The 22680-nt window shown below is 41.5% G+C and overlaps 1 protein-coding gene across 1 annotated transcript in view; it reads left to right on the top strand.

The window, feature by feature from the left end:
- Positions 1–3402: 3402 nt before the first annotated feature.
- The window catches only part of igf2bp3 (insulin-like growth factor 2 mRNA binding protein 3), a 48931-nt gene continuing 29653 nt past the window's right edge, over positions 3403–22680 (top strand). Inside the window, exons 1-7 of the mRNA XM_034161039.1 lie at positions 3403–3788; positions 4684–4744; positions 9454–9502; positions 13413–13464; positions 15770–15833; positions 18320–18598; positions 21394–21528. Coding sequence (XP_034016930.1) covers positions 3614–3788; positions 4684–4744; positions 9454–9502; positions 13413–13464; positions 15770–15833; positions 18320–18598; positions 21394–21528 — 815 coding nt within the window. The 5' untranslated portion in view covers positions 3403–3613. The remainder of the gene's footprint in view (positions 3789–4683; positions 4745–9453; positions 9503–13412; positions 13465–15769; positions 15834–18319; positions 18599–21393; positions 21529–22680) is intronic.

Consider the following 22680-nt stretch of genomic DNA (forward strand, 5'->3'; position numbering starts at 1 on the left):
TCATTATAAAAGTCGGCGCGCAATAACTGCACGTTCTTCAATGAAGTGGTGCGCCAACCACGTTTTTTTTTTTTTTTTTTTGCCTTAGAATTTTTATGGAAACTATTTTTAAACGAAGAAAACTTTCCGAGGTGGTGGGAAAAGTTGCGTTAAAGAGCATCGCGAAATGCAGCAGCTGGATTCTACGTGGTTACATTGTTGTTGCGACAAAAGCCGACAGAGGAAACGCAGCGGTGCGTAATTGGCGCGCTGATTCATATAGAATAACGGAGCTGGAGAGCCAATGAATGAGCACGTTGAGGCCGAGCCAGCAGCAGTACTACGGAACGGCGACGGGGCGCTCTGATTGGACAGTCTTCCCGGCCAATCAGAGTCGGCTCTGTGTGTGCATGTGTGTGTTGAAATAAAGCTCCACTCCCCTTTGTAACCTGCTTTTCCATGAGCGTGCACACCTCGGCCTGCAAACACAACTGCAAGTTTCAGCCCAGATCTCATTACAGTAACAAAAATCAGAAGCTACAGGAGACCGAACTCCCCCAAAAGACCCATTTACAGCACTTGAGGGCTGCAATAGTGCCTTAGAAAAAGAAGGAAAAAAAGTGCTGAATGTTTAAAGCCTAAAATGCAAATTATGATACATATATTTATACTGGACATGGCGGAAAGTGATAATTCTGTGGATTTGATTCAAATCTGTTACACAGTATCAGACTTTCAGTTTTAAAAGCTCATGTATGAATAGACATTCACACATCATCTATCAAATTATAATAATGATGTCATGTTATTGTGTGATTTTAATTTTGAGCTTCAAATCAGATTGATTATTTTAAATTAGTAACATCCAAGCATAATCCATATTTTAATGTATTCTGTTGCTAGTTTGACCTTAAAATAATCATTCTGGAACCTGTTAAAGCCAAGTGAATTATTGGTTAATAATGTTCTATTTCATGTATCTTTTGGACATTATAAAAACTCGACTGAAACAGGTGATGTTTTACTGTACAGCCTGTTGCTAATGCTAACAAGCTAGGCTATGCTGGATACGTTGTTTAGCCTATAATGGAGCTAGCTAGCTATTTCCAACGATGTTTTTCTTTGCACGTGAGCGTGTCCATCAAACATTGATGAAGTTGATGCTTAAACCCAACATTTATAAGGTACATAACACAAAATTTACTTCTTGTGGCATTTTAATCACCTAGAAACTGGTAAATCCATCATTCTAAGATGTGTGTGACGTTCAGAGAAGGACAGGAAGAGAACACAATATAAAGTTATTACAAACAGGAAAAAAAAAATCTGATTTGTGATAGAATGGAAGATGTTCACCAGTTACCGTTACTTCAAATTCATATTTATGTTCTGGGACATTAAAAGAGTGTAAAGCTTTTGGTTGCATTTTTCTTCTTAGCAATGTATCAATTGTTTCTGGTTTTCGTTACATTTATTGAACCAATGCTGGAATTCAAATTCCACTTTGAATTTGGATGTATTACCATAACTGGAGCCATTAGGTTGAAAAAGTCTCTGATAATTGAGAAGATAGAATAAGTCTTAATTTGAAGTCCTTTGGAGTCTTTAGATTCATTTCCTGTTTAGCTATGTGGTGATCAAGTGTTTAATGCACTTAATTTCAATGCAGAAGGTTCCTGGTTCAAACCCCACCCCTACCATATTTCTCCATATAATGTGGAGTTGTGTCAGGAAGGGCATACGGTGTAAAACTTGTGCCGAATCAACATGAAAATCCACCTTGGAGTGAAAACAACGGAGCAGCCGAAGGGACGTACTTTAGATTTATTTACTGTTTATCTATCAGAGCTGCAATGACTAATCAGTAATTAATCACATGTTAAATAAGCAACTATTTTTGATAGATTGTTTTAAGCCTTTTAAAAAAAATATCCCAGTTCTTTGATTTTAGATTCTTATATGTGAATATTTTCTTGTGTGTTTTACTATCTGCTGGTCTGTGAACAAAACAAGACATTTGAAGGCATCATCATGGTTTCTGGATAACACTGCCAGACATTTTTCACAATATATATATATATTTTTTAAGTTCTATAATGTATCAATCTTTTAGAACATGCACGGCTGATCTGTGTGGAGTGACCTCTAACCTGTACTCTCCCCAAAAAAAAAAAAAAAAAAAAATCCAAAAAGCAAACAGAAAACCATATGGAGAGCTGTCCAGCATTTTCTATAGGCATTACGCACGTGATCCAGTGCCGTTATAGAGCTGACGCCATGAGCGCGTGCGTGCAGGAGGAAGCCCCGCCCTCTTTCAGTTAATGCAAACGCCATGGAGTATTGCAGAGAGAATCCGCCATGTGCTTTTCGCCCACATGGCCATGTGGCCCCTGGATGTTCGTAAATGCAACTTTATGGCCCAAAAAACGCCTCTTGTGTGCGTGTGCGGGCAGACTGGGCCCGCTGGTGGACTTTAGTTCAGAGGAGGGTGGGGTGGGGGGGGTGTGTGGCTCCTGGTCTAGTTGGAGAAGATGGACGCCGTCATTTGGATAGTATACGTGTCATTCCCACATTGAGCGAGGGCCCGGTGGGTGACACAAGCCCCTCCCCCTTTTTATTATATTTTATTTTACATTCTCAAAATTGAAATACATCCAGTGTGTGCACCCCCCCCCTCCCCCGCCCCAAAACAATATAGTGCATCAACCTTTATGAATGGCCCCACCCCCTGTGTCATCACTGGGGCGCACTGTGCACCGCCGTGCGCACAAGCCCCCGCAGTATCCGCGTGTCCCCGCTGTGGGCGTGAGCGAGCGCACGCCCGCGCAGACGCTTCCTTTACTATTCCTCCACCGACCAATGAGAGGCCACGCTTTTGCGAGAGGAAAGGCGCACGAATGTGATGCTTGTAAAGACACACTGGGTTCTAACGGAATCCCTTTACGCACAGAGCTCGCCAGGGTTTTTCTAAATTTTTTTTTTTTTTTTTGTCCTCTCCACAACTACCCCCCCCCCCCCCGCTTTTTTTTCTTTTTAATTTCTTCCACTCCCCTCCCGTGTCCCACCCTGCAGATTCCCGTGCGCATTTTCCCCAATCGCAAACACGTAATTGAGCAATTGGGATTCATCACGTGTGGGCTGATTTGTAGTTTGAACACGTGGCTCATTCAAAAAAGCCGGATAGCAGCGGATTTTTTTTCCTCCGCTCTCGCTCTGTGTCTCTCTCTCTCTCTCTCTCAGCTCTGCTTTTGGAACCGGGCGCCAGCCTTGTGTGTGACATTCAGTGTCTCTTTGCCAAAGTAGTTTCTCCTCCTTTTTTTTTTTTTTTTTTTTTTTTTTTTTTTTTTCCTCCTCCTCCCTCGGCCCGCCATCGTTTGGAGACACGGGATTAATAATTGAGCGTTTCTTTATCGCGCGATAGAGACAGGAGAGAGGGAGCGCGAACGCACCGTCAGGCTGCCAGTTTAAATCTGTCTGTGGCTCGAACGGACGGGAAGCACGCACGCCACAGCCGCTCCGGAGAATAGTAACGGCGCTTTAGGCTACTCCAAACACTGAGGGCAAATAACTGTCCCCCCCTCTTCACCCACCCACCGCCAGCAGCGTGAAGATTGTCCATTTTCGGTGCAAGATCATGAATAAGCTATACATTGGCAACGTGAGCGGAGAGGCGAACGAGGAGGACTTCGAAACTATCTTCGAGCAGTGGAAGATCCCGCACAGTGGTCCGTTTCTTCTCAAAACCGGTTATGCGTTTGTGGATTGCCCGGACGAGAAGACTGCCATGAAGGCTATCGATGTTCTTTCAGGTGAGAACCCCAAAGCGTTTTTTTTTTTTTAATAGGGGGGGAGGGGAGGGGGGGAAGCGCAATAAAATAAGTGATCTTTGGAATTACGCACGGATTTTTTTTTTTTTTGTTTGTTTTTTTGGTGCAGTTGGCTACGAGAAACGCACAGGGTGAGGGGTGTATCCGTGCGTTTCTTTCTTTCCGTACAACCTTTTGCTTGGCCTTTTGACACCACGGGGGCTGATCAGAACACTGCTCGGGGTTTGAGTGTAATTTAGCTGTCATTAAAAATAATAATAATAAGCGTGGTTTGATTGTGTGGGTGTGTGAGGGGAGGAAAACGCGCTATTAACGAGGCTGAGTACAATGGCTGCTAATGTGGTGTTCGGGGGGCAGGAGGACGCACAGGCAGCTTTTTGGCACGAAGATTGTAACGTGGATTTCTTATTCTCTTTTTTTGTGTCCAGGTTTCAAACTATATTCTCCAGTGGGGCCTCCACTTTTCCCCCACACGCACACAAAACCCAATTTCGCTTGTGCAACCACACCAGGTGGTTTAATTGTGTGTGTGTGTGTGTGTGTGTGTGTGTGTGTGTGTGTGTGTGCTCAAATGTAGGCCAATACGAATCCTCCACTAGTTTTATTTCCTGCTACAGTTACGCATAACCTAAGTTCTAATACAAGCTGACGTGTGGCCCTTCGTGTCCTCTTGACGCTCCTCTTTTTTTGTTTCACGTAGTAACTACAAATATTTCGCCTTTTAAAAAAAAATATCCAGGACGCTGTTGATTCTAGATGTAACTGTTTAGATTTTTACAACTTTTAGACCAAATCTACCTAAGAAAAACGTAAAAGATACGTCTTTTGGGGGGGTTAGGTTGCGAATGTAATTAAAATTGTTTTTTGTTCTCTATAGGCAAAGTTGAACTTCATGGAAAAGTTCTCGAAGTGGAGTATTCTGTCCCAAAACGTCAAAGGTAGGTGTAGTTTTGATTTATTCATTAAAAAAAAAAAAAAACTGGTGAGAGCTTCTGATTTGATTTTTGCCACCTTCATTCTTTTCCTTTCTTCAGCCGTTTTACGAATTACTACATGACTCCAAATATCTCTCCATGAAATATTTTGGTAAATTGAGCTGTGTGAGGAAATGTGGGTCAGGGAATGGTCTTTAAAATGGTTGGAGGTCAAACAAAAAAAAAAGTGGGGGGTCGTGGAGTGGTAATGTGCCATCTCTTCGCCATGGCTTGGCTTGCTCCTGCACAAAATAAGTAAATTAAATGTGGATTTGTGTTGTAGGCAGCACACGCCCGTTTTATTTATTTATTGTGTGTGTGTGTGTGTGTGTGTGTGTGTGTGTGTGTGTGAGAGAGAGAGAGAGAGAGACCTTGATTTCTCCACTCACTGGTATAAAGCTGTGCGTGATTTGACGCACGGTTTGCGGGCGGTTGGTGAGCTTGGAGGCGCACAGGCCTGGCGGAGTCGTCCATTTGAGAAGGATATACCCCGTCACTCTTTACGCTTCCGCCCTCCTTTGCACATTGTGCTGCTGTTGCACGACATGGATTCCAAAACGCGAGCGGAATGAGGAGGGGAGTGGCCAGCCTTCGCGCTTCCCCCCAGCCCCCCCAAAGTCACAGAAAAACCTGTTTGAGTTGGACCTCAGTGGACCTCTCGTTTCTTGAGTAAACGATTTTCATGAAAATAGTCATTTAAAAAGTAGTGTGTAGGGCTTTTCGTCAAGTCTGCGTGAGGTGTTATTTGGCGTTGTGCGTGCGTAATTTTGCTCCTGCGCAATTATCACACCTCCATCCAGCCGCCCTCAAATTTAATTTCAACAGGGATTTCTAATATTGTGCGGGAGGTGGCTTCTGTGAAGTTTTGGCAATAAATGGCTCCCCGCAATTAAATTATAAAATAAACTAGTTATAATTATGGATGAATCAGAAAATGGCTTGTATTTAGGCTATTTTTACACTGAAATGTTGTTTTTCCATATGTGGGTGGTGTGCAAGCTTTGCTGTCACATGGGTGGTTTGATGGCTTAGATTGTAGCAGGCTTTTGCAGGAAAACTACATATTTTTTTGTGTTCCCCCCTCCCCCTTATGATTTCTTGATGGTGAAAATGGCTAATGTTGGCAAGACTGGACCTTCAGCAAGACTTGTGTGTCCACCCTTGTTCAAACATGGCACATTTTGGTGTATGCAGCATATAGGCTCTATGCAAATGGACCTGGGGGTGGGGTGGGGGTTTGTTCTGTGCTTTCCAGGCTGCAGCCATCAGCTGGGGGTTTGGTCAGTCACTGTGGTTTAACCTTTGAACCCATCAGGAAAGGGAAGTGCTGTAAGCAAGCTGGCAAAGCAAGAATGTGGAAAAGCTGGATTTTGATGGGGGGGGGGGTGGCTTCATGTTTGCCAAAAGAAGCTAAATGTGTGGACAAATGTGATACAATGCCTTAAAGCATGGTCATGGCTGGAATTAGTGTCACAGCAGCCTATTGTAGAAAAATGAACATAGCCAAAGCCAAAAATGTACACCAAAAACTCAGCTTGATATTTTCACTTAAAAGGCTTGAAATGATTTTGTCCTTTTTAAACACCCATTTGTTTTAAATGGTTTGTTTCAGTATGTATGCAATTATACACTATTTTTTTTTTCCCCCTTCCATTGATCAAAATCTTACATATCAATACACATTCAATAAAAAATCTAGCGGATTATCTGCAAATTATTGCATGTGGTCCAAGTTAACTTATATAATTGCCAATTTAAATAATGCATTGTCAAATGGTCATTTCCACTATAAGTGTAAGTTGTGTGTTGGGGTTTTGTGTGTGTGTTGGGGTTTTGATTGTACTTCTTGTGTAACGTCTCTTAAAATGTCACTTTTCAATAAAAGTGATGCTATCTTACACTTCCACCTGCTCTCATACCTGCTGCTTGGTCCCAAGTTCAGGAAGAAAGAAAATGGCTGTGTTGTAGGAGCGTGTGTGTGTGTATTTTTATTTTTGAGGCATGGGTCTTTGTGAGAATTCTGAGTAGATTAAAACAGTTTTTTTTAAGTCTTATAGTGCCATATTTTTCATAGATGATGTTGGGCTGCTCGTAGTAAGTCTTATCTAGAATCCGGGGTCACGATCCGACTTGACCTGCAGGAGTCTCAGGGTGCCAGAAAATTATGAACTTTTTTTATTATTATTACTATTATTTTTAAACCTTATCTGCAGTAACTGTGCCCTGGTTTTTAAATGTGGTCACCAGAATGGCAGGTTTGTTTGCTCCCCCTTTTTTTTTTAAGTTGTGACTTCTCAGATCAAGATAATCGTAGCCAGACTGTAAACCAGTGTCACATTGTGCTGAATGATTGGCACATGGAAGGACTATTTTTTTTTTATTTTTTTTTTATTTTTTATTTTTTTTATTTTAAAGCCTTAAGTCCAGTCCCTCGGCTCCTCTGTGTACTGAGTACTGGTTGGGTACCATGTTGAGTATTGTAGAGTGCAGTGAGCTGGAGGCGAATGCAGGCGTGTTACTCATCTTGTGAAATTTTTTGTTTCCTCAAATGTGTGTTCACGCTCGCGTGAACACACGAGGGTACTCCATAGGGTACTATGGAGGGTACTCCATAGTAGAGGCCCCTCAGCTCTCAGCCAGGCGGCGGGGGTTGACTGTGTAGAATATTGGCCTTTAAGTAAATAAGGAGCCGGGGCTCCTCCTGGCCATCACGTGACCAGTCACTCCCTGCCCTTTCCTCCTCCGACACCCCCTCCACTTTTAACCCAAGCTATACATGTTCCTGTCGGTGGACTTGTCTGTGTCCATAGCAACGGGGCCCCACCCCCACAGGGCAGAGAGGGCCCTTGTTACCCCTCGCACCCCTCCCCAAATCAAACGCTGGGACTAGGGAATGTATACCTCCCTTAGCCATACTGACTTCCTGAGTGTGTGTGTGTGTGTGTGTGTGTGTGTGTGTGGCGCTATAGATCTTTTTATTTTTTTTCTCGCTCTTTCCCTTCTTTTCCAAATGAAACGTTTGTATGGCGTTCCCACCGCAATGCAGAGCGTATGGAATGTGCTTGAGGGGCGGTGGTGTTGGTGGTGGGTCAGGCAGGAATGGCACAAGTAGGCCGGAAAAGTCTGGAATTCCTCTTGGAAAGTTATTTATGAATTTTTCTTTACGTCCCCCCCCCCATTTAGTCATTTGTTGAAGCCTCTTAATAAATACGTTGCATCCAGTTGGTGTCTAATTTAGTGACTAAGTCATGAGTGTGTTGTGGCCCTTGTAGCAGCTGTATCTCTTTAAAATGCCGTTTTATTCTCCCTTTACTTTAAAACTTTTTATTTATTTATTTTTAAACTAAAGCACCACCGCAGTTTTGGCATTTTTAACACATGGATTACAAGAATCTTTTCCCTCACTGTGTAATTTTATGTTTGCTTGTTTTCAGCATTTCTTAGTAGTCCCCCCCCACCCATACTTTTTCCCAGAATATGATGTACAAACGCAACCTCTCTATTGTATTTTTTTGTCAAATTCCCTTTCTTGCATGTCTTTACGTTTGACAAACCGTGCACGTAGCTGGCGGATGTTATCGTCTAAAAGTTTTAACAATCAGAAATAGATGAGCTGCAGTTCATTGACTGGGGGGGAAAAAAGCACTAATGTTCAACTTTCACATGCAACAAATTGCGTGTTCGTGCTGGGTTTGTGAATGCTGCCTTGTCTGGTATGTGCAGTATCGTGTAATCCTGATCTCAACACACTGTTCAGTTTGTGGATCCACGTGTGTGTGTGTGTGTGTGTTGCCGTTCATGCCTCAGCTCTTGGCTGTACGTATGTTTTGTTCCTTTAGGTTTGAGTGTGTCAACAGCCAGTGGACTTTGGAGCGTCCCACATTTCTCACATTGTCTGCAACATCCAGGCAAACAGTTGTGAAAGTCCGAGTCATCGATCGACAAGTTGGCATTGTCCGCGTGACTTTGACATAGCCGGAATATGACTAACTTCAAACTAAAATGAGATCTTTAGGTGAACTGGATGAGAACACCAACCTGGTTTCTCAGTGTTTTTCGTTTTTTTTTTTTTGTGCGCCGCTATGAACAAGTTCGCAGCCCAGCTAATGGCAACACTGTTTGTTTGGTTTGAAGCCCTGGTTTGCCCCATTAAGATGACATAGGAGTCTGTAAAGGGGTATTTTTGGACAAAATTTCTTTAACCTTTTTCAGTTTTGTTTTTTTCCATTTTTTTAATCATGTCATTCCTCTGCTCTGCACAGCTCCAATTGGTAATTTGGGAGAACGTGGGTTGCAGTTTTTTTTTTTTTTTTGTTTGTTTTTTAATTTTGAGTACCCATAGTGACTCCAAATGAACTCTTGGTTCTTGTTTAATTTAGCCGTCCTCCCACGCCCTACCTGGAGCGTTTCTGTAAACCTACTGGGCTGGAAACGGTATTGCAGCATCAGTCATAGCTATAGCATCTCCACTCTTAATTTGCCTCTCTACTTGAAGCGAAAGGAACTACTGGAGGTTTTTTTTTTTTTTTTTTTTTTTCTTTTTTAAACAGGAACCTTTTGGCCTTTTATTTCATTTTGCCAAAAGTGCTTAAATATTTGCCGGACAACTTTCTCAATTCCACCGCTTGCCTTGATCACCCCTTCACTCTTTTTCCATCTTGTTTTCACTCCAGGAGCTGTAAACTGCAGATCAGGAACATCCCGCCTCACATGCAGTGGGAGGTGAGTGCTAACAGGCTTCTAACTGCTTCCAGGGTGGGGCGGCCTGACTCGGTTCTTATTTAGTGGTCGCCGCAGCCACCTTGTCTATCGTTGGGTTTCAACTGAGCATGCTGTCAACAAGACTGCAGCTCAAATTTTGATGGGTGGCGGGGAGGGGGTGCCGATGCGGTTAAGTGTGGCAGGGAACAACTGGGAGGAAATGACAAGTGCCGTAAATATAGAACTGGTGTGGTTCACGTGGAAGCAAACTGCTGTCATGAGTATGATCTTATAAGATTTCAAAGATGTGTAATGTGGAATAAAATAAACATGCTATTGATTATGATTAACATGTTGGTAAAAAACCAAAACTGGTTGAATATCACACACTCTGGTTCCCTGTCAATGTTACGAGCTCCATCTTGTGGTAGAACTTTCCATCTCTTCTCGCCCCTGTACCAATATTGGGTCAATCAATTTGCTGGAGACTGAAGGGTTGTGGCTCCAACTTAGGGAATGAAATTACCAGGTTTGTGTAAATTACAAGGTATTTTGGCGTGGTACAGATGAGAGGTTGATGTAGGATATTGTACACAGCAGCTTGACAGGGATCAGCATTTGAGTTTCTAGTATAGCAACGTTCTTGAGGACCTTTTGACTTTGTGTATTCATAGCCAGCACTTTAGGAATTATTGGGTCCTTGTATGTGTATATTCTCAATTTTTGCTGGATTTCTAGCATGCAAGCTGAAAGTTTCTGACAATTCAGGCTGTTTTGATTCTTAGGCTAATGGGATCAGCTGTATACAGTAAATTTGTAGTGTTAAAATGCACTGCTGGAATTAAAATGTGTCCCTCTACAAGCTAAACAAGGCAGTTTGTGGCCGAGGTTCCTCCACCAGGACTAACTGAAGCATTCACGTATAACTTGTGCTCCTAATCCAGAAAAGGACAGACGTTGATGCTATATGGCCTAAAAGTTCATAGGGTGTGAAAAGCTAGTTGTATTATCAATAGAAATTTTGAAATTGATCAAATAGAGGTTATAGGTATTGCTCAACAGGGCTGTAATGCACAGAGTCCACATTGTTTGAAGTGGCTCTCTTGTCAAAGTCCTGACTGATATGTGGCCCAACAGTTCATAGTGTGATTAACTGCAGTATATGATTATGCATATAAATTTAATAGTATTGAAAGATATTATGGGTCTACACACAGGTGGATTGCGATTGTTCTGCCATATCATCTGGTGCGCGATAATGTACACTTACAGTTTAAAATCAGCTCTTATATTGTCAAATCAAGTTGTTAAACTCTACTAATTCATTTATACTATAGAGTTGGTTTCACTTTGATTGGAGTGGGACCATATCGAATCTGGCTGGAGTCTATTTCACGCTGCAGTTTTTACTGTGTAGTTGCTCTCTTGCGATGTTTTTGAATACAGGTTATGTGGCATTATGAATATGAAGGGTTTTTTTTGAACTCTTATATTATAAAACTCATAGCTGAGCTGTTGTCCTTTGGATTAGAGCATGTATGGGGCAGTTTAACCTGCTAACACTCTGTGCATAAATAGGATAAACTGTAAAATTTGTATATCTTTACACCAAGCTGTACCGAGTTAGGAAATTTCTTTATTTAAAAATTTTTTATTATAAAAGCATAATGCACTGACATGTGAAGCAGCAGTGACGAAATCAATATGATTGCAATTTGATGTAACTATAGTTATAAATATTTCAGAACTACATAGGTTTGTTATAAATCATGATTTGGGGCAGAAGTTGCCACATTGGTCACTGTTACACCTCTTAGAAAAGTGTGCAACACTACAATAAAATTATCCCATACATTTGTTGGGTCAAAACAACTGAAAATGCAAGCTCTAAAATGTTTGTGTTGTGTATGCCTGGGGTACTGACATTGTCCTCCGTTAAGAAATGGAAAATCAAAATTCATGACTGTTTAAAAAAAAAAAGCTATTGTGCAGAACTGCTTCAAGCTGCATTGTTTTTCAAAGCCTGAATTTGTGCACATCACTTAAAAACACACACATTGTGCCCACAAATTTTATTAGGGAAGTAATCCAAGAAACTCCTATGTTGACACAAAACGGCATCCTCGTACAAGAAAGGCGAAGTCCATCGCATGTTTGGAGCAGGTTTCTGCAGTGGCTCATTTAAACCTGAATGTCTCACCATAAATGACTAAATATCAGTGTTTTTAATTAAATGCAGTTCCATAAATAGGGGCCAGGAAATGGTAGTTTTGTGTAAAAATGAAAATGTATCACACTGCCTGATTAGTGGAAAACTGCACGTCTTGTCATTTTAATGCAAATACTCTACATGGCACTAACAACGTATTTTATTTGCACTAAACTACTGGGCATATGTAATTAAGTCAGACAATGTCAGATTTTAGTGAAATTAAAGCATATGTCTTGACTGACTTTTAATTAAAATTAATTTGGACTTGTGTATGCTGTTGACATTAAGGTCTAACTGTCTTTGAGTACTAAAATGCATCCTAGTGACGTTTCCTGTAGGATTTGTTAAAACTCTTAATATTTTAGGTGCAGTTTTAGATTCATTCCCTGCCATTGAATGGTTGCGGGCGGGCGCTGTCTCGTAATGGTGGACTTGCAGGGCCCTCTGCTCCACATCCACCCGTGTGCCTAGCGATCGAGCGAGTAGTTTGCTTTGTCAGAAGGTGACAAAGGTTTGACACCCCCTCGGAGGGGGCGGTGAGGAATTAGAAGAATGGTATCTTTTGATGCAAAGGCCTCTCCGAACATCTTATCAGGTACAGAAGACAATGGGTCACGATGTGCACGGCACTACAGCTACAGAAGTTTGGTGGCGGCAGCGTTGGGAGTAGTGGCGTGTTCACATGCTGGGTGGGTGGGTGGGCCTGGACGGTTTCCCCTTCCCTGCCATGTGCACTGATTCACAGAATGTGTAGCATGAGCTCTCACCCCTCCCCCAGTCACTGCTTCCTGCTGGAATGTACCCCACCCTTTCCAGAATGGCCTGGATTTCCATTGGCTGCTCGCTGCTGACGGGCAGGCGGCGTAACCAGCCGGCAGCCTGCGATTCATCGCTTCAGGGAGCTCCCGCTGTCAACGCAGCCAATGGCAGAGCCAGATGGCGGAGAGGCGGGAGGTTGCTTGGTTGGTGGAGTTGGGGGGGCAGGGATGCAGTCTTGTTGGCTAGAAAGAAGGGTTGAGCTCTTGGGGGTGTGGCCATGCGTTCACTAAGCATGGTTGGAGTCTTGAATGTGTAGGTTTGGAGCCTCTTCCCCCGACGTTTGATTATATTTATGGATTGCAATACTACAGTCGCCACATTAGATGGAAGATGAATTGTTTTGTTTTTTGTAATGAATCCTCATCTTTATTTTCTGTAATAAAGAAATTTTAATATTTTGTTTGAAACCCTTTTTTTTTTAATGTGTACATTTAACACTTTATCTGCAAACCTTCTTCATGGGTGATTTGATAAATCAGGCTATTTATAATACAAAATCATTGCAGAAGATCATTTTATATTTTTGTTTTTTTTTTCTTACAATTTTCCACACAGTCTGAGTGAGCCAGAAGGAGCTTGTATTATCTTTTTATGGTGTACGTCTTTAAGGAGAAGGCAGCACGTTTTAGCCAGCTAACACGGTGAACTCTGGGGTTTGAATTAATGGACTGTGTCCTCAGTCTCTACTGGTTCTGCTGTAAACAAGCTCTTTGTTCATAACCTGGTCCCTGTCACAAATTCAATTTAAGTATTTCTAATACAGATATCAGCACAAAATATATATATTAAAAAATATGCAGAACTGAGGGTTTTGAACCTTTTTAATGCACCTGCAAAATGAACCGACAAATGTATCAATGTCCAATTGTATGGTTTTGTTTTTTTCCTCTTATATCTCAGGTTTTGGATGGTATGCTTGCGCAGTATGGTGGAGTTGAGAGCTGTGAACAAGGTAAATGGGAGTCTAACCCTTACAGATGGGGTCCCCACAAGTCCCACACTTATACTTTGACCTTTTCTCAGTGGTGTGTATGTGAGGCAAATGAAAAGGAGCAATGGACATAAACCACTGTAAACCCAAAACAGGAGATTAAACTTCTATGTATAACACTGAGGAAAAAAAAATAATTTTCATGGACTTTGAGAACTGATTTTTACAGTAATTTTCGGGTGCTTAATCAAATCCGAGCTCAGCTTTCCTCTATCACATTACATTTTTTTGCAATCTGCATGTTCCATATTGATGGATTATGTAAAAGTTGCTCATTCACTCATGAGTTTGATACTAATTGTGCACAAAAGCATAATTTTTTTTTTTTTTAACCTGGTTGGTGATATGTGAACAAAGAGCCGTAAGACTGCAGCTTTTGCTTCAATGTTTGATATGAGAAATGTCTTCATATCTCAAAAATGTGATGTGATTGGCAAAAACTAACAGATTTGGATTCAGCATCCCCCAAATGACCCAAAATCTGTTGAAGTCCCATGCAAAAAAAAAAAAATCATGTTGACCAGTATAATAGTACATATTTTATAGTATACTATTACACTGAAAGCACAAATTTTACTATTTTAATCCCACATCTCCTGTTTACACATTTATTTACTGTAGAATATTAATTGTATGTACATCTTATTTTTTTGCTTTGACAATGTAAACATTTTTCCCATGTCAAAGCTCCATTGAAATTGAAGTGAGTGGTTAGTTATCACAGCATCAAATACTGTTGTACGTGCTCTTCTGTGTTGGGGGTACACGTGCTCCCCCCCAAGTTAGCCACCATTGGAATGTAACACATTACTTTCTCAAATGTGTTCAAAGCGGTTTGTCTCCTGTTGTTCTTGGCAACAGATGTGTGTGTGTGCCCCGCAAAAAAAACAACTTTGCAGCTGGCATCACAAATTAACTTTAAACTAAGGATCTGATGAAGTTATTTGTAATACTGATTGCAGATTTAACCCTCATTGGTAGATCTGGGCAGTGTAGTATGTGTTTAAGTTTCCACGTTGCAGTCAAACGCTGTGCCGTGGACAAGCTCTAGTTTTTAGCCACGCATTGTAGAATTGCAGTGACTATTAATCGCTACATGTGGGAATTGAGATTTTTATTCATGCTATTATCGATGCTAATTGTTGGTCCTGAACAAATCGTCTGTGTGGGTGGGTGGATGAAAATGTAGGTTTGCAAAAGTTTGTCGGTTTTACTTGCTTGATGCAGGGTTTAGTGTCGTGACATGGCGCCAAAGAGCATGGCGACAATGGTAAGGACAGGAATCGACATCGAGCTCTGTCTGATGTTTGAGGTGGCCCAGGCCAGTACGGGCCACTAAACTTCGTAAATTGCTAACCAGATCAGGCCATCGTAAATATTAACTGCAGCGCACATTTTTGACTTGGCTAAATGTGGTTTTTTTTTTATGTTCTTACATGTTGCCTCCCTCCTTCTTCAGACTGGGCATTGACCTGTGTAAGTACTGTGGCCAGTCTTGATACTGTGACAGCTCAAATAAAATGGATAAAGGAATTTAAATTTCAAGCTTTCTAGTCTGTCAACATATTACAGACAAAAAAGGTGCACACAGGGTGTGGTTAAGGTCGTCTGTGTGCAGGCGGGTAATAAATAAGCACATTTAAGAACAAAATATACATTTTCTATACCCACTTGATCCAGTGAAGGGTCACGGAGGGGCTGGAGCCGAGCATACTATATTGAGAATATGTATAAAACATGCAAAATTAATTTCAGTTTTATTTTTTTAATTAATATACGGAGGAAAAAATGTTGGATTTTGGTGCCATGACTTTTGCGTTACGGCCAGTAACTTTAAAAAATGGCTATATAAATTCCTAGAGGGGTTGATACATCAAAGGCATACGATTCCAATTAATTAAAAAAGAAAATCTTTCCCTATTAATGACAAAGTTGAGAACAAGAGGTTTTTTTTTAAATCTCTAAATTCTCTCAGCATCTTCAAATATTCTTTATTCTTCTCGACCAGTAAACTGAATCTTTGGGTTGTGGACAAAAAAGACATTTCAGGGCTTCGTCCTGGGTGTTTGAAAACACTGGTCAATATTCGGAGACTTTATGGACCAATCAACTAATTGATGATTCCCCCCCCGCTGATTTTTCAATAATGAAAACAATCGGTAGTTGCAGCTGTAGAATTGCAATGGGACTGTAGTATTATAATCGAATCAATTTGTTTAGTAGATTCACTCTTATGTGACTGACTCGTGTGTGTGTCGTCCTGCAGTAAACAGTGACACAGAGACGGCAGTGGTCAACGTTCGATATGCGGCCAAGGACCAGGCCAGGCTGTGAGTACAAATGCACGCCTGCGTACTGGTCTATCTGTGAGCTTTTAAACTTCTGTTTTTCTTGGTTTTCTCCTGCTTTTCTTATTCTTGTCTTATGATTTCCTCCTCTAAACCAAAAAAAGAGAAAAGCCTACATTAATTTGATATGCAGCAATGACAGGAGGGTTGGCATGCAATTCAGAGGAAAGGGGGTGGGGTTAAGTTAGCAATCTGGTGCCCCCTGGTGTACCTGAATTATATTGCAGTGTTGGCGCTCCGCATGAGCAACTCAAGCACACAAGTGGTTTCGTTAGACATAAATGCTCCAGGGCTGAAAGTGGACAAAATTCTGAACCCTATCATCAGATCAGAGGGCAATTTAGTAGCGTATGAAAAGCGACATTTGACCGGAGTTTTCTGGCGCTCGTTACGAGTGCTCACTGCTCTTACATGGGCAAAATGTCTGAACTGTTCTGTCCCTTTGGATCTTTCTTACTGGGGGAAACGAAGGCATGTAGAAAACTGTTGGGAAATGTCAACAGACGGTCGGTCAAACAACTGTCTAAATCCATAATAAACATAATTTTACAGATGCGTATAAGGAGTGAAAATGCAACCATTTTACCAAGCTATTACAATATAAATATTATAAATAATTGCCTTTGAGATTATTCCAAACGCTTTGTCCACCCCATGAAGCACACAAGAAAAGCTGCTGTAGAAAATTCCTCTGTGCTTCCGGAGCGAATAGAGATAGTTTTATCAGCCAGTCTGGGAGCAAATTATTAATCCGCTACGAAATAATTTTTATTTAACGCAGCACACAGCGCAGCATCCAGCGGGCTGCATTGGCCCGGCGAATTGTGCGGCAGTGCGCGGGTTAAAAGCGCGCAAGTGCCATCAAGCCATGCTGCTCCTATCCGGCATGTAAACTTGTGACCAATTCGCTTCAGTTTGTCTCATGTAGACTCTCTGGTAGCGCATCTAATGGCCATTTCTGACAAGTCCTCAATGAGTTTGTGATTTTAATAAATGGTATATTTTGCAATTGTTGCACTGTTTTTAAAGCTCTGTGGGGTTTGAGTCCAATAAGCTGTCTAGATATAAATGTTTGTGGAGATTAATTCATTTAGTTTGACTTTTATGTGGCTTAAATCTGTTGAATTACATTTCTGTACACCAAAACACTGAATACTGACACTAATTTATTTTTTTCCTTAAATTGGGTGAAAACAGAAGTTTAGAGGGGGGGGTGTACCCATATTGGACCACAACCTGATCTCAATTCCATAAAAGGTTATATCATTGCAACATTGAAATAATACCCGTGTGAGATTTTGGCGTCACAATAACGCAATAGAATTGAATTGTACTATATAAATCACTGATATGTAAATTAGGATGTCGTACACTCCTATTCGCACCACCCTCATCTACACAAATTTAATGTATAATATTAATTCTAAGTCAATTAAATTTTTTCCACAAATCTGATTGGTTAATCGTGTGACATAATTAGGCGTATAATAGCTGTGGAAGGGAACAAAATATTACACCGGTGGACAAAGATGTATTACTCCGTTCTGACGAGATGTCATTCCTGTACTCTGCGTGCAACTGTGAATGCGCAGCATTGTCAAGACGTGGAACTTTCGAGACTCACAATTCATCAGAACACTGCCTGCGCGCTCTGCTAGCTTTAGTGCTGTTAGCTCAGAGTGAGAGAAAGTCGCATGCTGCCGCCGAAATGGGTCATTTAAGATAACGTACGAAAGTATTGACGTGGATTCTGATACAGAATTACTGTTTCACATTTGTTGGATTACTCCGCACCCTGACCGCTGTTGGAGAGACGGTAAGACTACCCTCGCAGACTGAATTACCTACAGAAAAATAAACCGTGCAAACGATGCAGTTGGATTAGAATGGGAATAACCCCCTTGTCTGTGTCGGACATTTATGCCATTATATAAGGTGAAAATATCCCTTTTGCCGGCTATGCTTTTCTGGTAAAGCAATATTTTCGAACACATATCCCAGCATGAATGTCCGACACATGATCAGACACAAGGTTATTCCCTAAATGCAACATGGCTGCTTCTGCTCTTCCCAGGTGAAATTCGAAAAGCCTTCTGATTTTCACAACTAAATCTTTGATCCAAACTAGCAATATTTTGAAGTTTATCACATAAACTACCCACACATCCCAAAATGCAATATGGCTGCCTCGGGTGGTGCAAATTACGCACCCATATCATGCTATGTGCACCATGTGGTGTATATAGCCAGTCCATTGTCCACCCATTTGCTTGACTAAGTCAGTGTTCAGCCAATCAAGAGTTGGGGAAATGTTGAGACTTGACTAATCAGCTGTGGTTGAAGCAGGTACATCTCTGGTAGAGAAAGGACTGTAGTGCAAGTGATGTCTAGGAGCGTGGTTGGTGACCTCTGTACTTCATTTAAACTTTGTGGTTTATCCTGAGGCATTAATTTCTCATGTTTTTCAGGGCGATTGAGAAGCTGAATGGATATATGATGGAGAACTACGCCTTGAAGGTGTCTTATATCCCAGATGAAGCTGTTGCACAAGATACTCAATCAGCTGGGGGCAGGAGAGGCTATAATGCTCGTGGACCCCCTCGATCCAGCTCGCCGGGTCTGGGTGCCCGGCCCAAAGTGCAGTCTGACATCCCCTTAAGAATGCTGGTTCCCACTCAGTTTGTAGGTGCAATTATTGGCAAGGAGGGTGCCACTATCCGAAACATCACGAAACAGACCCACTCAAAGTACGTGCCTAGAGCTCAAGAACTTATTTAAAAAAAAAAAAATCATCAGGTTTTCTGTAGACCCCAAGTCTCTGTAGATGTCTGTTAATGTGGACAATTCTGAAGTGCCCCAGTTGATACACTGGATGGGTATCAAAGCTCTACAACAGTATCACAGGAACAGGCAAAACAAATCAAAATGCAACAGCAGTTAATGTTGTAGCTACAAATTTGATGATTTTTTTTGTTTAAGAAAAATGCACATGGTTGTGGCATTTAAATCTATCAGCAAATATCCTGAGGTTTATGGGGCGTAGTGCAGCAGATAACAGAATATTTAGAGCGGAATCCTGCAAATGGTGATACAAGCATCAAATACTCAGACATTAGTCTTTTGAAATAACCGATTAGCCAGCTGAGGGGGTCAATTGAAGAATTACACAGCAGTCAAAATTGAAGATGCTCCAATAATACTGAAAACCATACCACATTATTTGCTGATCAGTGTCCAAAAAGGTATAGTTTGGACTATCTGACTACATGTTATGGGGTTAGAACGGCAAGAATGGTGACAAAGGTTAGTTTATACAGGGGTCAAAAGTTAAAGTTGCCCCAATTTTGATTAAAAAGTGATGGAAATTATTTAACAGAGTTCTAAAAAGGAATAGTTTGGAGCATGTGTCCTGCTTAGTTATCATGTTACAGGATGACATACACTCAACAAAAATATAAACGCAACACTTTTGGTTTTGCTCCCATTTTGTATGAGATGAACTCAAAGATCTAAAACTTTTTCCACATACACAATATCACCATTTCCCTCAAATATTGTTCACAAACCAGTCTAAATCTGTGATAGTGAGCACTTCTCCTTTGCTGAGATAATCCATCCCACCTCACAGGTGTGCCATCTCAAGATGCTGATTAGACACCGTGATTAGTGCACAGGTGTGCCTTAGACTGCCCACAATAAAAGGCCACTCTGAAAGGTGCAGTTTTATCACACAGCACAATGCCACAGATGACGCAAGATTTGAAGGAGCGTGCAATTGGCATGCCGACAGCAGGAATGTCAACCAGAGCTGTTGCTCGTGTATTGAATGTTCGTTTCTCTACCATAAGCCGTCTCCAAAGGCGTTTCAGAGAATTTGGCAGTACATCCAACCAGCCTCACAACCACAGACCACGTGTAACCACACCAGCCCAGGACCTCCACATCCAGCATGTTCACCTCCAAGATTGTCTGAGACCAGCCAGTCGGACAGCTGCTGAAACAATCGATTTGCATAACCAAAGAATTTCTGCACAAACTGTCAGAAACCGTCTCAGGGAAGCTCATCTACATGCTCATTGTCCTCATCGGGGTCTCGACCTGACTCCAGTTTGTCGTCGTAAACGACTTGAGTGGGCAAATGCTCACATTCGCTGGCGTTTGGCACGTTGGAGAGGTGTTCTCTTCACGGATGAATCCCGGTTCACACTGTCCAGGGCAGATGGCAGACAGCGTGTGTGGCGTCGTGTGGGTGAGCGGTTTTCTGATGTAAATGTTGTGGATCGAGTGGCCCATGGTGGCGGTGGGGTTATGGTATGGGCAGGCGTCTGTTATGGACGAAGAACACAGGTGCATTTTATTGATGGCATTTTGAATGCACAGAGATACCGTGATGAGATCCTGAGGCCCATTGTTGTGCCATACATCCAAGAACATCACCTCATGTTGCAGCAGGATAATACACAGCCCCATGTTGCAAGGATCTGTACACAATTCTTGGAAGCTGAAAATGTCCCAGTTCTTACATGGCCGGCATACTCACCGGACATGTCACCCATTGAGCATGTTTGAGATACTCTGGACCGGCGTATACAACAGCGTGTACCAGTTCCTGCCAATATCCAGCAACTTCGCACAGCCATTGAAGAGGAGTGGACCAACATTCCACAGGCCACAGTTGACAACCTGATCAACTCTATGCAAAGGAGATGTGTTGCACTGCATGAGGCAAATGGTGGTCACACCAGATACTGACTGGTATCCCCCCCCCAATAAAACAAAACTGCACCTTTCAGAGTGGCCTTTTATTGTGGGCAGTCTAAGGCACACCTGTGCACTAATCATGGTGTCTAATCAGCATCTTGATATATGGCCCACCTGTGAGGTGGGATGGATTATCTCAGCAAAGAAGTGCTCACTATCACAGATTTAGACTGGTTTGTGAACAATATTTGAGGGAAATGGTGATATTGTGTATGTTGAAAAAGTTTTAGATCTTTGAGTTCATCTCATACAAAATGGGAGCAAAACCAAAAGTGTTGCGTTTATATTTTTGAGTGTATGTGACATGTCATAGAATCCAGTGGTCATTGTTTGACCTTTTACTTTAGAGACCAAGCATTCAACACTGTCAAAACTACTCCATTTATTCATCCTATTAGCTCAACCAATTTGCATCACTTTTTACCAAAATTGTGGTAGCTTTAACTTTTGACCCCTGTACAAACTGAAACTGACCTTTGTCACCATTCATGCTCTTTTTACCCCATAACTCCATAACATTCATAGTCATTCATTCAACAGTCATAGTCTAAACTATACCTTTTTGGAATTGTTATGATCAAGCAAATAATGTGATATAGTTTTCAATATGATTAGAGCATCTTTTAATTTTGACTCCTAGCTGGCTGCCTATTGAAAATCCAGGTGGTTAATCAGTTATTTCAAACGAGTAACATCTAAGGCGTATTTGTACCGAATTTATCTGCTGTACTAGTGGGGTTGTTTGAATCTACGCGTCTCTAACCTCAATCGTTTCCATCAGGATCGACATCCATAGAAAAGAAAACGCAGGTGCAGCAGAGAAGCCCATCACAATTCACTCGACCCCTGAAGGTTGTTCAAGTGCATGCAGAACCATCATGGAGATTATGCAGAAGGAGGCCCTTGACACAAAATTGTAAGTTGTCTTCAACAATGAGATGCATTTTGACTTTGGGAACTTTATTACTGCCACCAGCTGATAGAAGAGGCTGGAGGTTTTGAGGGTGCAAATTACACTGACCTTTTTGTCAAAAAGGTCGTTAAGGTCACAGAAGGCTTAAGCAAGTTTTGGTGGTGGTCCGATCTGTTTCAAAGTATTTTGTTGCCAGTGCAACTTTGTTCTGAATATTTAATATCCTGTAGATGCCTGCCACCTGCTGGATGGTTAGCGGATGATGGATTTGAGGCAGACGGTTTCTGCAAGAATTAATCTAGAGTCAATCTAAAAGCACAGAAATAACTTGAGGGTTTTCTTTAACTACTCAATTGATACGGTCTGAGGCCCACATAGCCCTGCGGCAACTTCTGGTATGAATGTAGCCAAAGCAGCAACTGCTCTCTGAACGCTTGTGTGGTTTGAAGTTTAATGTACAGATGAGAACAAACTTATTTGCCCCTTATGAAAGTTAATACAACCCCTGGCAAAAATTATGGAATCACCGGCCTCGGAGGATGTTCATTCAGTTGTCTAATTTTGTAGAAAAAAAGCAGATCACAGACATGACACAAAACTAAAGTCATTTCAAATGGCAACTTTCTGGCTTTAAGAAACACTATAAGAAATCAAGAAAAAAAGATCAGGTCAGTAACGGTTACTTTTTTAGACCAAGCAGAGGAAAAAAATATGGAATAAATTATGGAATCAGCCTGTAAATTTCCATCCCCCAAACTAAAACCTGCATCAAATCAGATCTGCTCATTGACACTGACCCTATGCCATGACATTGATCCTATGTGTCTTTTTGCAAGGAACGTTTTCACAGTTTTTGCTCTATGGCAAGATGCATTATCATCTTGAAAAATGATTTCATCATCCCCAAACATCCTTTCAATTGTCCAAAATATCAACGTAAACTTGTGCATTTATTGATGATGTAATGACAGCCATCTCCCCAGTGCCTTTACCTGACATGCAGCCCCATATCATCAATGACTGTGGAAATTTAGATGTTCTCTTCAGGCAATCATCTTTATAAATCTCATTGGAACAGCACCAAACAAAAGTTCCAGCATCATCTCCTTGCCCAATGCAGATTTGAGATTCATCACTGAATATCACTTTCATCCA

The sequence above is a fragment of the Thalassophryne amazonica genome, chromosome 20 (assembly GCF_902500255.1).
Source record: "Thalassophryne amazonica chromosome 20, fThaAma1.1, whole genome shotgun sequence".
NCBI classification, from domain to species: domain Eukaryota; kingdom Metazoa; phylum Chordata; class Actinopteri; order Batrachoidiformes; family Batrachoididae; genus Thalassophryne; species Thalassophryne amazonica.